At 48.8% G+C, this 13,255-nt stretch overlaps 1 protein-coding gene across 2 annotated transcripts in view; it reads right to left on the reverse strand.

Moving 5' to 3' along the window:
* The window catches only part of GPA33 (glycoprotein A33), a 36,567-nt gene that overhangs the window by 18,998 nt on the left and 4,314 nt on the right, over positions 1-13,255 (reverse strand). Inside the window, exons 2-3 of one of the 2 annotated variants that reach the window (XM_070266636.1) lie at positions 11,639-11,866; positions 1,633-1,787 (exon numbers count right to left, since the gene is read on the reverse strand). In XM_070266636.1, the coding sequence (XP_070122737.1) occupies positions 1,633-1,787; positions 11,639-11,645 (162 nt within the window). In that variant the 5' untranslated portion in view covers positions 11,646-11,866. The remainder of the gene's footprint in view (positions 1-1,632; positions 1,788-11,638; positions 11,867-13,255) is intronic. The other variant, XM_023640477.2, reaches the window with a different exon arrangement.

Consider the following 13,255-nt stretch of genomic DNA (forward strand, 5'->3'; position numbering starts at 1 on the left):
AGGCTTCCGCCCTAGAGTGCCCCTGGCCACTCCCATTGCCAGGACCTGTCACAGTAATCTCCACGAGGGCACGGATTTAACCCCTTTCTCTGCACCCTTGCTTGCTCTCAAGGGGATTGCCCCAAATCATTTTGGAAGTGAAGGATCCATCAGTCAACAGAAGAGCTTCAGTATTGACCTCAGCACTTAGAAAAGTGCCTGGCAGAGACCTGACGTCTGGTTTGCTGAACTCATGTGATGGTGAAAGATGTCCTTCAGTTTTGGCGGGCTAAAGGCCGCAGCTTCCCTCTCCAGGTTTTTACCCTGGGATTCTGGGAATAGACAGGACATGCGCCTGTGGCCCATCAGGGTCCCTCAGGCAACAAACAACAGGGTGCGTCAGGCCACGAGTTTCTCTTCTTCCTCACTCATCCTACTGTGCTGAGACTTGGGTGTCCCGGCCATTCCATCTTTCCTGGCAGGGGAAAAGCTAAAGGATTTCACTCTGAGTGTCCAGGGACCTAACACTTACCTCTACTGGGCATGCTTGCTCTTGAACAGTAGATCTTACTTTCAAACTGAAGAATAGATTCTCCACTTCTTATAGTTAAAGAAACGTGAATTTGATCAATCATGAGACACTTTTTTCACTTATCAAATTGGCAAATATCAAACAGTTTGAGAATACTCTGCGTTGGAGACGTAGGTACCCTCACTGTTGCTAGTGAAAGTGAAGATTGGCATGACATCTAATGACAGCAACTTGACATTATTTATCTAAATTTCAAATTCACATATCCTTTGACCAAGAATTTCCATTTTTAATAATTTATTATCTCTATATACTGTATATATAAATCTCAACATATATAATATACACTCATATACCCAGAGGCATGCATTTGAAGACATTTACTGCAGCATTATTTGTAGCAGCCAGATACAGGAAACAAACCGAATGTTTCTCAGTGGTACATACGGGACATTCATAAAATGGGATACATAGTGCAAATATTAACAAACAGAATGAGGTCGATATAAAGGTCCTGACATATAGAAAGAGCTCCTTGATATGTACTGTGAAGAGAAAAAAAAGCCAGTGCAAAACAGTGTGTATGTAGTGTATGTAAACAGACATACTCATATATGTACTGTATAATAAAATTTATTGTATTAAATATTTATGGAGCACTTAATATGGTAAGGAATTTTAAGAATAAGATTAAATCAAGGTAAATAAGTGGAGAGTACTCCCAGGGGAGTTTATCCTGTATACATTTAACAGAAAAGGTGGGGAAAAGAGTGTAGCCACACCAGTCTCTCCCATCACATATACTCTTCTTAAATGTATTGAAGTAAAATTATAATAAAATATACTGGAAAATAAAATTTGGCTGGAGGCAGAGCTCTATGCTAATCAAAAGGAATTTGAGATCGGCCAACAGAAAGATATTCAGGGAAGGCAACTTCTTCAAAATGAAGGTGGCATAAGATGGCCTCCCTGGGTCCAGCGCTCAGCACTCCCTCCTCAGCCAGCCCAGCTGGTGCTACCATTTATTCCAGCTGCCATTTACTGAGAGACTTTGTCTTCCAAGAGGTCATGGCAGGAGATACTCATTCCCATGAGGCCCCCAACCTTTTAAGGACCCTTACCGTATGAGTCATTAGAAGCTTGTCCCACTGTATAAGTCCTTTTCGGTCAGTGGCAGTGGTGAGGTAGGTGCATGGCAGGGTAACACTCTTGCCCCGGGCAGCCCGAAGAACATCCGTTGGGGTTTGCACAGAGATGGCATTGACAGTCACCCAGACTGGAAAGAAAGCGGGAAGTAGGAAGGAGAAGTAAATGACACGGGCATACCCACGTGCTGCCCACAGGATCTCTGAGTGCATGCCCAATGACTTCCTCCCTCCTCCAGCCACAGCTGGTCACACTACAACAGCAGCCTTGGCCATGGCACACCAGCTGTTCTCCTCCCAGGCTGGGGTGGAGACAAACACGTGTACCTGGGTCCACTCCATCTCAATCACAAAGAAGTTAAGTGCATTGTGGTGGCTAAAAGCCTGGCTTTCAGCCTCAGGCCCACCTCTTACCAGCTGTGTAAACTTTTCTCAGCCTCAGTTTTCTCATCCATAAAATAGGAACACTAATACTTCCCAGACTTGGTGGTAGAATTAAATGAGATAATACGTGTAAATACTTAGTGCCTGGCACATAGAAAGCTCTCGATAAATATTCCCCACCATTTTTTTTTGTTGTGATGATGATTTTATTGATCTATTTAGCAAATGTTTATGGAGCACTAAAATATGGTAAGGGATTTTATGAATAAGATTATATCAAGGTAAAGAATGGAGGGTACTCCCTGGGGAGTTTATCCTATATACATTTATCAGAAAAAGGTGAGAAAAAGAGTGTGGCCACACCAGTCTGTCCCATCACATATACTCTCCCGAGAGTGTGATGCTGTTCCCATCCAGAGGTGGAGCCTGTGTTCCCTGTCCTTGAATCTGGGTGGGCAGGTGACTATAGTGTGAGGGTCGCCATGTGGCTTCTGAGGGAAGACATAGAGGCCATAAGCTTCACCTGGTCCTCATGAGACCACTCTGTGAGGAAGTGAAGCAGCCACCTGGAAAGGTCAGGGGTAGGTTTTGGGGACGCAGCCCCAGCTGAGGTCCCTTGGCATGGCCACCATCAACTCTCAGACACGTGGGTGAGCAAGCTCAGCTGTCTAGGGGAGCAGAGCTGAGCTCTCCCTGCAGAGCCTGCCCGTATTGAGATTCATGAGCAAAATACATATTGCCATTGTTTTAAGCCACGAAGTTTAGGGTGGTTTGTTTCCCAGTAGTAGGTGGCTGGAACAGAGAGCTGTGCAGACGCCCGTGGCGAGAACTGTCCAGGCAGGGGCAGAGCGAGGGCAAAGCCGGGAGGGCCTCAGGTTGCACCGGGCCTTGTAGCCTCCATTTAACACCTTATATTTTACTCTGAAGGAGAAGGCAAGCCCTTGGAGGGATTGAAGCAGAAGTAATATATTTAACATACATTTTTAAAAGATGGTTCTGGCTGAAGTGAGCTGAATAGACAGGAGGGGAGTGGGGAACAGAGTGGACGTGGGGAAACCATGCAAGAGGCTATTTCAAGAGCTCAGAAGAGCCTTGACGGCAGCTTGGGCGCGGGTCATGGAAGCGGAGGTGGAGAGAAGTAGTCCAAGTGGGAATGTATGTAGGAAGTAGAGCCGCCGGGATCTGATCGCAGATTAGATTTGACACGTTAGAGGAAAAGAGGAGACAAGGACAGATACAAGGATTGAGCAACTGGAGGGATGGAACTGCCATCTACCGAGATGCCGAAGGCTGAGGGAGGCACGGGCTTCAGGGGGAAGGGTTTGTTTGTGGAAGCGTGGAGTTTGAGACGCTTATTAGACATCAACACGGAGCTGTTGAGGAGGCAGTTGTGTAAGTCTGGGGTTCCATGGAGAGGCCACATAAGGCCAGATCCTGGGCAGGGTCACCCAGGAAGTGCCTGAGGACAGGGAAGGTATCTGGGACCGAGCCCGGGGGCACTCCATTGCTTAGAGGTGGAGAAAATGAGGAGGAACCAGCAAGGAAGAAGGAAAACTGGCCGGGGAGATAGGAAGAGAACCAAGAGAAAGTGTTTCCCAGAGGCCACGCAGGACGAGTGCTTCCAGAAGACGGAGGGGGTCACTATTCTAATGCTGCTCATCTGTTGATTGGGGAGCTGGGGACCGAGAGACGACCTCTGGATGTGGTAATGTGGAGGCGGCCCTGGCATGAGCAGATTCTGTGGAGTGGTGAGGATGGAGCCTGCGCAGGATGGGTTCAAGTGCAAATCGGATGAGAGAAAGTGCACAGCTTTTGCCAAAAAGGGAAGACAGAAAAGGGGCTGTAAGAGCTAAAGAAGTCAGTAGGGTCAAGAGAACTTTGTGCCTTTTTAAAAATATATGTTTGATGATTTAAAAAATGTTTTTGACACCATGTTGTTTGATGATCAGAATGAACCAAGAGAGAATGGGGACAGGAGTGATGTCCTTGTGGGGCAAATGAGGCCGTGGCCAGGGTGCCAGGGGGAGGGCAGGCCTTAGAAAGAACCTGGGGCCATCCACCCACTGTAACAGAATGAGGCTGAAGATGCAGGTGGGTGGGTGGATTTGGTGGGTGGCGTGTGGGCTAGTTCTTTCAGAAAGTTCCTACAATGAGGTTCCAGCAGAGACAAGGAAAAAGTCTTGCTGACGACCATCCTCCCTCACCCAGCCCGGAAGACTCCACTACCCAATCAAAGTTCCAGTTTGATCAACTCGTTTCTCTTTTCAAGTGCACACAGCTCCCAGGGAACAGTTCAAGTGTTCCAGTTGTTCATACTGCAGTGTGCAGGACTTCATTAGAACTTCATCGAGTGAAAATGAGCCGCCCTTCTAGCAGGGGCACCGTGCATTGAGGGCATTGTGAGCTCCCAGGGCTGGTTTGTAAAGTCAAACAGTGCTGGATATTGGGACAGACAAGAACAGGAAGCTGTCAAAAGCCAGCTGTGCCCTCCCTGGCATTTGCATATATTCTGTATGGTGACCCCAGTGCCAGGAGCCACGGAGAATCAGTCCAAAGGCTGGCTTCTCTAGTTGCCCCTGCCTGCTCCAGAAGGTGCCTCCCGCATGGCCCAGGTCTTTCAGATGACCCTCAATATTCCCAGCGGTCTTTCCGCCACCCACATCTGTCAGAAAACATATTCAGCAGAGTTCCTAACTAGTTACCCTTTGTGACTTGCGTGTTTGCCCGAGGTCCTCGGGTGCCATTTCCCCAGCTTCCAGCTGCAGCGCCCTGCCCTGTTCAGACAGCCCGTGTCTATATCATCCTCCATATTCCTGGGGGTCATCATGGCAACTGCCTCTGAGCCCACCTCACCTCGTCCATCCTCACCGGGAACAGGATGTTTCCCTGGAACCTGGCTCAAGCCTCATCCCTAAGCTGCCCCCTCTCCAGCCTCTCCACGACCTGTGTAATCCGATTGCCTTCTTGTCTCACACTCTACTCAGAGTTTGCCAATCAAGGCACTGTGGCTGCTGGCAGAGCCCCGACGCTGCAGCACATTCTGTCTGATGGCACTAATTCTCACCCTCAAATCAAAGAGGACCACCGAGGCATTCCCTCAGACAACCGAACGCCTAGTCACCGGCTCACTCAGGACGAAAGAGGCTTGAAGCCGACAGTCAAGAGAAGGAAAATGAGCCAATATTTTGAGTCAATATTTCTCAGTTCCTGTTAGTCCCATGTTGTGTCAATTACAACTTGATGATACGGCACCATGTAGGTAATTTGTAGGTATTTTCTCATTTATTCTCATATTCCCCTTTAGTAGACATTTGTATTATCCCTATTTTACCATGAAAAAATTGGGGGGTTCAGGGAAGTCTATCTGGATATGTGAGCTAACCAATGGCGGAGCTGCGGGAGAGTCTGTCTGATAGGGGCAGCCCCGAGGGTAGAGGGCTGCTGCCCACCCGTCAAGGCAACTGTTGCCTGTAGGGGCTGAGCGGGGCAGGTGTTCTGACTGCCAACGAAATCCGTTTCCTGTCTAGTCCCTTATCCACATCCCACTCCTGACGGAAACTCTCCGATCCTTTCTCCAGCCCATCGACAAGTATTTAACACGCGCCTGGCATAGACGACCAGCTCCCTGCTCTGTCCTGGGAGATGACATAGATGCCCATGAAGTCATCTTCCTACCTGGGCGAGTTCCTGGACCGAGACTGGACTCACACACACAGTAATCTTCTGAACAGAACCTTAAGTACAGGATTTTCTCACAGAAGAGAACTCAATGTGGACTTCATACAGGAGGAGAGCTAGAGGTGGTAACTGCAGAGAAACAGCACACACTGTCTGCGGCACCTCACAGTTCCCAGGTGCTCCGCATCCCCGACAGAGCTGAGCCTCCGCCACGTGGAACAGGCCAGACGGGCTAGATTCAGAAGGTCTCCGAATATCCCCTTCCAGGAAGGCAATATATGTCAATCAACACCCCAATCACCCGCTCTTTTCCTCTCCCGACTCTCTTCTAATTCAGAAATGTCCTTTTGATGCTTTTATTCCCCTGTCTGTACCACTCTATGTCTAACGCGCACTCCCTCTACGCTGTCTCAGGAAGTCGCACGGCAGAGAGGGTGAGTGCACAGGCTCCGTAGCTGGAATGCCGACGTGGGAATCTCAGATCCTTTATTTACTAAGTGTATGACCTTGAGCTCTCTGTGCCAGAGTTCTCACTTGAAAAATGAGAATGACATGAAATGTGTACTTCGTTTAGAATAGCTCCTCACCCACACTCAGTGTTGCAGAAATGATAGTTACTATTATATATATATTTTTGTCGTATTGAATCACTTCTACTTTCTCATCCCACAGTGTGCTGTTGAGGTGCATCCTTGGGTAGAAGTTAATCACAAGAGATAATCACCCCCCATCACCACCGGCGAAGTGTCAAAAAAGAATAATAATTGCTAACGATTACAGCTAAAGAATAAACCAATTTTAGAGATAATTACGACAGTGAGTTAAAATCATTTTATGTCAATAGATTTGTGAGGGAAGAGATTGTAATGAATGGATGAGAAAGAGTTCATAAAGAAAAGGAAAAAAAATTGAACAAATGTAGAGACTATTTAAATGCTATTTGTAAACCTGAGAAGGACCTTTAAAGGTGGATCCTGTGCCATGGGGCACACTTACATTTTCCATAATCCTAGATGAGAAATTATCTTATGTTTAGAAACTTCATGCCAACAGCCAGGCTGGGAATCCTCCAGGGCTATCTGAATCCTCCCCGAGGCCGTCAGTACCCTCCTGTTCTGACATGCCTGGCAGCCATGACTCCGGGCGTATTTGCTCAGTTTCCCATGTGTACTCAGAGGCTTCTGCTGTTTGTAAGCACTAGCTTTCTCACCTCCATCTGGGATAAACCCGGCTCCTTGCACCTCTTTCCTCAGGCTTAATGGTTATTAGCTCTGCAGCCCTCATTCTTCTCTTCTACGGGATCTTTGCATCCCTACTCGGTTGGTGAGACAAAAGCACCAGATGGGACATCCCATCAGTGATCAGAAAACTAGAAAGTGGAAAAGTTCATTTCTAGGGCCTTCCAACTACCTCCCTTTCTACTTCCTCGTATAGTCAACATTGGGTACCTTCTTTTGAGTTGCCCAGAATCCGCCCTCCCCCGAGCAGTCCTGTTGCCGCCTGAGAGCTGTCTCTTGTGCTCCAGAAGTCTTCTTTCTTCCCCCCTCACTCCCCTGCTCTCCTTTCTTCTCAAGGCCGAGCTCTTATCGTGCTCAGAAGAGCATCTGTCTGATAAGCTAATTCAACATAAGGTGTTAATAACTAATAGTTCAGTATGCGTGAGCCTTCCCAGGGGTGCACAGTTGGAAGAGAAAGTGCATTCACCTGCAAGAAAGGGAGGACTCATGGACTCGTGCGGCCCTGAAGTGGGTTTGCTGAGAAAGACGTTCTGAGTACGTACGTTGTCCTAGAGAAAATGTCCTAACTCTCCCAAGCAGAGCTGATTACTGTGTCCTTTTTGCCACCTACTACCCACGAGTACTCTCTCTCGTGAAAGTTTAGCACACAATATGGCAGAGTGGCCAAGAGCACAAACACTGGAGCCACACTGCCCAGGCTGGCATCCTCATTCTTACTCTTCTTTGCTGTGTATCCCTGGGCAACTTAATTAACCTCTCAGTGCCTCAGTGTCCTCAACCATAAAATGAGGCTAATAAAATCATCTAACTCGAGGTTGTTGTGAGGGTTGAATGACAACATAGTTAGCGTGCACGGCCTTTACCCAGGCACATAAGCGAGAACTATACCGGCGTTCTGTATGGCCATGTCTTTGTCCTCTGCTACCCCGTGTTGTTTTCATCTTCAGATCCCCAGTGCTCAGCAAAGTGCCTCACACATAGGAAGTGCTCAAATAAGAGCTCTTTGACAGCAAATGAATGAGGAGTTATAAAGAATTTAAGCTTAAAAGATGGGTAGGATTTACAACCAGAGAAACTTGGTTGAAAAACCTATCCCACATATTGCTAGAAAATGCCAAAAAATCAAATAAAAGACCAAAGAAGCCCCAGAGAGGGGAAGCCGAGTCTGCAAGATGCCCCAGATGGAAATGGGAGAGGTCATTTAACCTCCCCAAGGGCCAGTGGTGGTGTGGAGACCCAGCTTGAAGCCTTGACGATTGCTTGTAAATAATTAAGATTTGTTAAGAAGATAATAAACCGTCTCTTGAGAGCTAACCGGAAAGTAATACATCCAAGGAGGCTAATGAAATGCTTGATGGAACTGGCTGCTTGAGGCATACACAGCGCATTATGGGAACCCTTGGGAAACTGGCAGTAATGCCTCCACTTAGGAAAATCCATTTGCTCAGAGAAACCACATTCTCAGTTAGGGGGGAGGTGCTAGAGGCCGAAGGGGCCTGTCCTGTCCCAGAACTAGCTGCATGCTCTGGTGTTGAGAAAGTGCCTGTCTCTAGGGAGAGAGGGCAGTTTACACATGCAGGTTGGCTTGTCCTGCCTGCCCAGGTGGGAAAGGCCTCTGTAATCTCTCAAACTGGCAGCTGGGGAGGGGGTCCAGAGGGATGGGGTGGGGTGAGAACTCAATGAATGTTTGTTGAACTGTTTGTAAGACATGGATCTTTGGGAATCCATAAATTCCGATCAATTATTCTGATCAATTCAATGAAGTTTTCCTAAGGCCCTAGTTTAGTGCAAGGCGCTGAGTAAATGATCAGAGGCTTGTTTATGCCTCACCTCCTCCCGAACCCACTGGGACCACCCCAACACTGATTGCTTGCTTGCTTTTCTGAGCCACTTTAGGCAGTGTATATTTCACACGCCCGTACCTAGTTCTCATGTTGATGTGGGTCTGTGCGTGCAGGCCCCCCCACCCCATGGCATGCTCCTTCTACCGGGGTCTGTGTCTTAGACTTCTCTTGAATCCACCACTTGCCAGTTCCCACCCCAAGGTGTCTACACAGAGCTGGGTGCTAACAAGACCTTGTTGATTGACTGGTTTGTGGCACACTCCCTACCCAGGGAGCAGTCAGAGGTCACTGCCAGCCAGAGTCCTAATGGAGCCTGGTTAAGTGTTAAATACAATGTTCAGGGAGAGAAGTGTTGGGGGAGGAGAGAGGACTGTGTTAGGACCCAGAAGAGGGGTTTTAATGGAAAGTCTTATTGAGGAGGTCGGACTTGAAATAGCCCCCAAAGAGTTCAGTTCAGTATGTTGAGCTTGTGTAGAGAAGGTAATAAAGCAGGATGCAAAACTCTGTGTATACAACAGTTTCCCACTTCCACAGTCACAGAGAGAAAGCAAATTCTAGAAGAATATATACCAAAATACAGTTTTAGTAACAGTTATCTCTGGATTCTGGGATCACTGGGCAATTTGGGGTTTCTTCTTCGCATACATTTATTTTCCAAATGTTCTGAACAAAAGTGCGGTGCTCTCGTCACCATAAAGCCGTGTTACAGTTCTGTAAGTCAAGTAGGAAGTGGAGAAGTACCAACAGTGGCAGCAGCCTATTTTGTCCAGAAGCTCACCTAACACAGGGAGATGAGAAAGCTGGACCCAGAAGGCCATGAAAGATGTTGAGAGGGCTCTTTAGTCCCTTCTGGGGCAGAGGAAGATGGAGAGATCTGAGCGGGCTTGTAGGTTATGGGGAAGGAGCTCCTAGAAAGGAAGAGACTGAAAATAGAGAGGCCAGATGGAGCAAGACCCAGCCTGGCTGGGCAGAAGAGGGGAGGGGAGGAAGAGGCGGGTCAGGGCAAAGGTGGAGGGCTAGCCTTGCTCACAGCAAATGTCGCCTGTGCCCACGTGTGCAGAGCGAGATAAGTCAGTGAGCAGGTGCGCGGCAGTGAGCTCTGATCAGGGCCCTGCCCTCCATATTTTCTGCTTCTCTCCCTGTGAACTTTGTGACGGTCCTAAGTGAAAGCGCCTATCTGTTGCCCTGTTCTGCCCATGCCAGGTGTTTATGGCATCCCTGACTCACCCGGGCAGAAAACCAGAAAGAAGCCTAAAGGTCACTGGGTGGCAGAGGGGAGGGAGGCACCTCAGGAAGGAGATGGCCTCCAAGTGTGACAGTTGGTGCCCCAGGCAGAGAGGGCTGCTCCAGGGACAGGGTGCTCTGGGAACAGAGACAAGCTCAGCAGGCAGAGAAGAGACAGGATGAAACCCAAGCGCTGCCAACGTGGGGTGGTTTGAGGGGCAACTGCACTTGACCTCCATGTCGGATCCTGCGTCCCCCACCAGCTGTCTCAATCCCTAAATCCCCAGCACCGAGTAAAGATGCTGAGGCTCTCGCTAAGATGCAAGTGACAGGGGAGGCAGGGAAGGACTCTTGAGCAACTCTCTTCCTTTAACCTGCAGGACAAATCCATTTTCCTAATTAGTCCCTCTTATCCACTGAAACCCCCTAAAGGGACTCGGGATGGGTAAATTTCGATAGAAGCAAATGAAATGAGGAAGTTGGGACTTGGAGAGAAGCACGTACTGCTTAGAGAGAGAGGGAAGGGAAGAAAGGCAGGAGAGGAGACAATGAAAGCAAACCAGCTCGCAGCCTGGTGAGGTGGAAAAGGGTAGGTAGGTACTCATTCATTAACACCCATCCAGCAAATGGCCAGTGGACGCCTGTACTCCAGGCACGGGGCTAGACTCTGAGGATAAAACGACGAGCAGAGACAGACGCAGTTCCTGCTCTTGCAGCGGTGGGTCCTCTGGGTGACTCAAACGGTAAAAATTAATAATCCCAGAGATAAATGTAAAACTACCATGGTAAGAAGTTTTACACCTTCAACGACAGGCTATAACAGAGGATTTGGGGACAAGGAGAGGTTGTCCTGAGGAAGGGCCTTTGGAGCTGACACTGGAGGATGAGCAGAAGCCCACCACGAGAAAATGGGAGACGAGGTGAGTGGGAGAGAGAAGAGCACTGTGCAGAGGTCAGGGCATGGGGGACGGGGGGCATGTTCCAGAAACTAAAACGGGCCAGTAGGTAGCAATGGCACCAATGGGTTGGTTGGGGTGTGTGATTCCCGCTGTATGATCCTTTAGACTCTCACTGACTCCAAATAAACATACAGGCCCAGTACAAACAGCATACTTGTTCCTTCAGAGCAGTTTAGGACAAATCTGCTATCTGCCCTCTTTCCGCCAGATTGCCTCCCTTTGCCCGCTCAAGACTCCTACAAAGCAATTTTGGGGTTACACCACTGCCAGGGTGGCCAGAAATGTGGGATGGGCCCAAGTCTAACAGGCCATGATAACGATGAGTCTTTTTTTTTTTTTTTGCTATCTACATTGATGGTTTATTTGAAACCATTCTTCTGAGTATGAGGGTTCTTTCTTGCATCAAATCAGTGAGGACTCAAAGGGAGGAGGGAAATAAAGCTACTTGTCAGTTCGAAAGTCACAGTCCATCTTTCTACCATTAGATTAGGAGAAAAACGAAGAACCCCCTGACAGCAGGAAAAAGCAAGGGTCTTCCAGGGTCTGGCATGTGCCGAGATAGATACTCAGTCCCCGTGCATGGCCACCGTCTCTCCCTGTGGAACGTACTGCAGGGACCTGGGCACGCGCACGCCTGCAGCCGGGGTAGTCTCACCTTCCATGGCTACCTTGTTGCCACAGCAGTTGGCCGTGCCCCAGACAAATAGGGTGCTGGTCTCTTCCCACAAATGTTCATCCCAGTCCTCATTGCAAGGAGGGCGCTGCCATGTGCTCTCAGCCAATATCCCTTGTCCGAGGTTCCTGGTTTGGTTGACAACATCCTACTCAACGCAACTTTTGTCGTCGCAGCTTGAGACGGGACTGAGGAACCCGGTAGCGAGCACTGAAGGGACAAGTAGCCAGTTTGTTTGCGACATCAGGATGATTTGTAAATTTCTACCACGTTGGAAATGAAGGAGCCGAATCTAAGCGCCCTGTGGAGATGTGCTGGCCCCATATCCGCCCCACCAACGCTCACTTCAGACCCCTGACGTTGGGGGTGAGGCCCACTTTCTGTGCTGTGGTGGGCCTCTGGCCAAAGCTTGGGGTTGTGAGGAAGCCCACGCTTTCCTGGGGCGAGAGCCACAAAGAGAGGCACCAGAGTTAGCACCAGCTTGCCAGCCAGGCAGTGCACCATCTTGGAAGAAGATCTTCCAGTCCTGGTCATGTCATCCCACGCATGGAGCAGGGACAAGATGTCCAAATTGCAGATTTGTGAGCAAAATAAATGATTATTATTGTTTTAGGTCACTAAGTTTTGGGGTGGTTTATTACATAGCAATAGAAAACTGTAACAGATGACTGCTAGGTTTCTGGCTTTTTTTCCTAGATGAATGGGGTGTCATTTATCGAGGTAGAGATCACTGAAATAGACCCAGGTTTGGGGACAAAGATCATGAACTTGGTTTTCAGCTTGTGAGTCTGCAGTGCTCTGAGACATCTAAGTTGAGAAATCATGTGGGCTGTTGGATTTATGGGTCTATAACTCAGGAGAGAGGCTGAGTTTGAAGACAGAAATTTGTGAGTCAACTCAGAATGGGTGTCAACTAAAGACATGCTCATGGATGTGGATGTAGAGTGAAAACAGAGGAAGGTCTGAGTGTGAGGAGCTCTGATATTTCATGCTGGCTGGAGGAGAATGCGGCTGCAATGAAGACATGAAAGGTTGAGGCCGGGGGTGCAGGGGGAGAACCAGGAGGGGGTGTCTCGCAGGAACTGACAGAAGAGAGTGTTTCAGGAAGGAGGGAGGGAGGGCTTAGCAGGCTCAGGCACTGCCGGGAGTACAAGCACATGCTGAGACAGGCCTTTCCCCCAGGCCTCCTGGTGACCACCATCACAGCAAGGCTGCGTTACCAAGAAGGCCTGAGATGGGACTCAGAAGGGCAAAGGGAAGACGAGGATGGCACCCGTGCCCATGAACCAAGTTCTTCTCTGGAGCCTTATTTCTCAAACAGCAGTCCCTGGACCAGCAACATCATTACTTGGGAGTTTTTAGAAATGCAGAATCTCAGGCCTTGCCCTAAACCAACTGAATCAGACTGCATTTTAACAAGATCCCCAGGTGACCCGTATGCACATAAAAGTAAGAGAATGCATGCACTTGGGCCCCCTGAGTTGAGGCACCAAATCAGAGGCTGGGCAGTAACTCAGGGAAGCAGCCAGACGGTGCAAAACTGAGCTGCAAGTCACACGCAGAGGATCAGCCCCGGTAACAGAGGCAACTGTTTATTAA

This window comes from Equus caballus, chromosome 5 (assembly GCF_041296265.1).
Source record: "Equus caballus isolate H_3958 breed thoroughbred chromosome 5, TB-T2T, whole genome shotgun sequence".
Taxonomy (NCBI): Eukaryota; Metazoa; Chordata; class Mammalia; order Perissodactyla; family Equidae; genus Equus; species Equus caballus.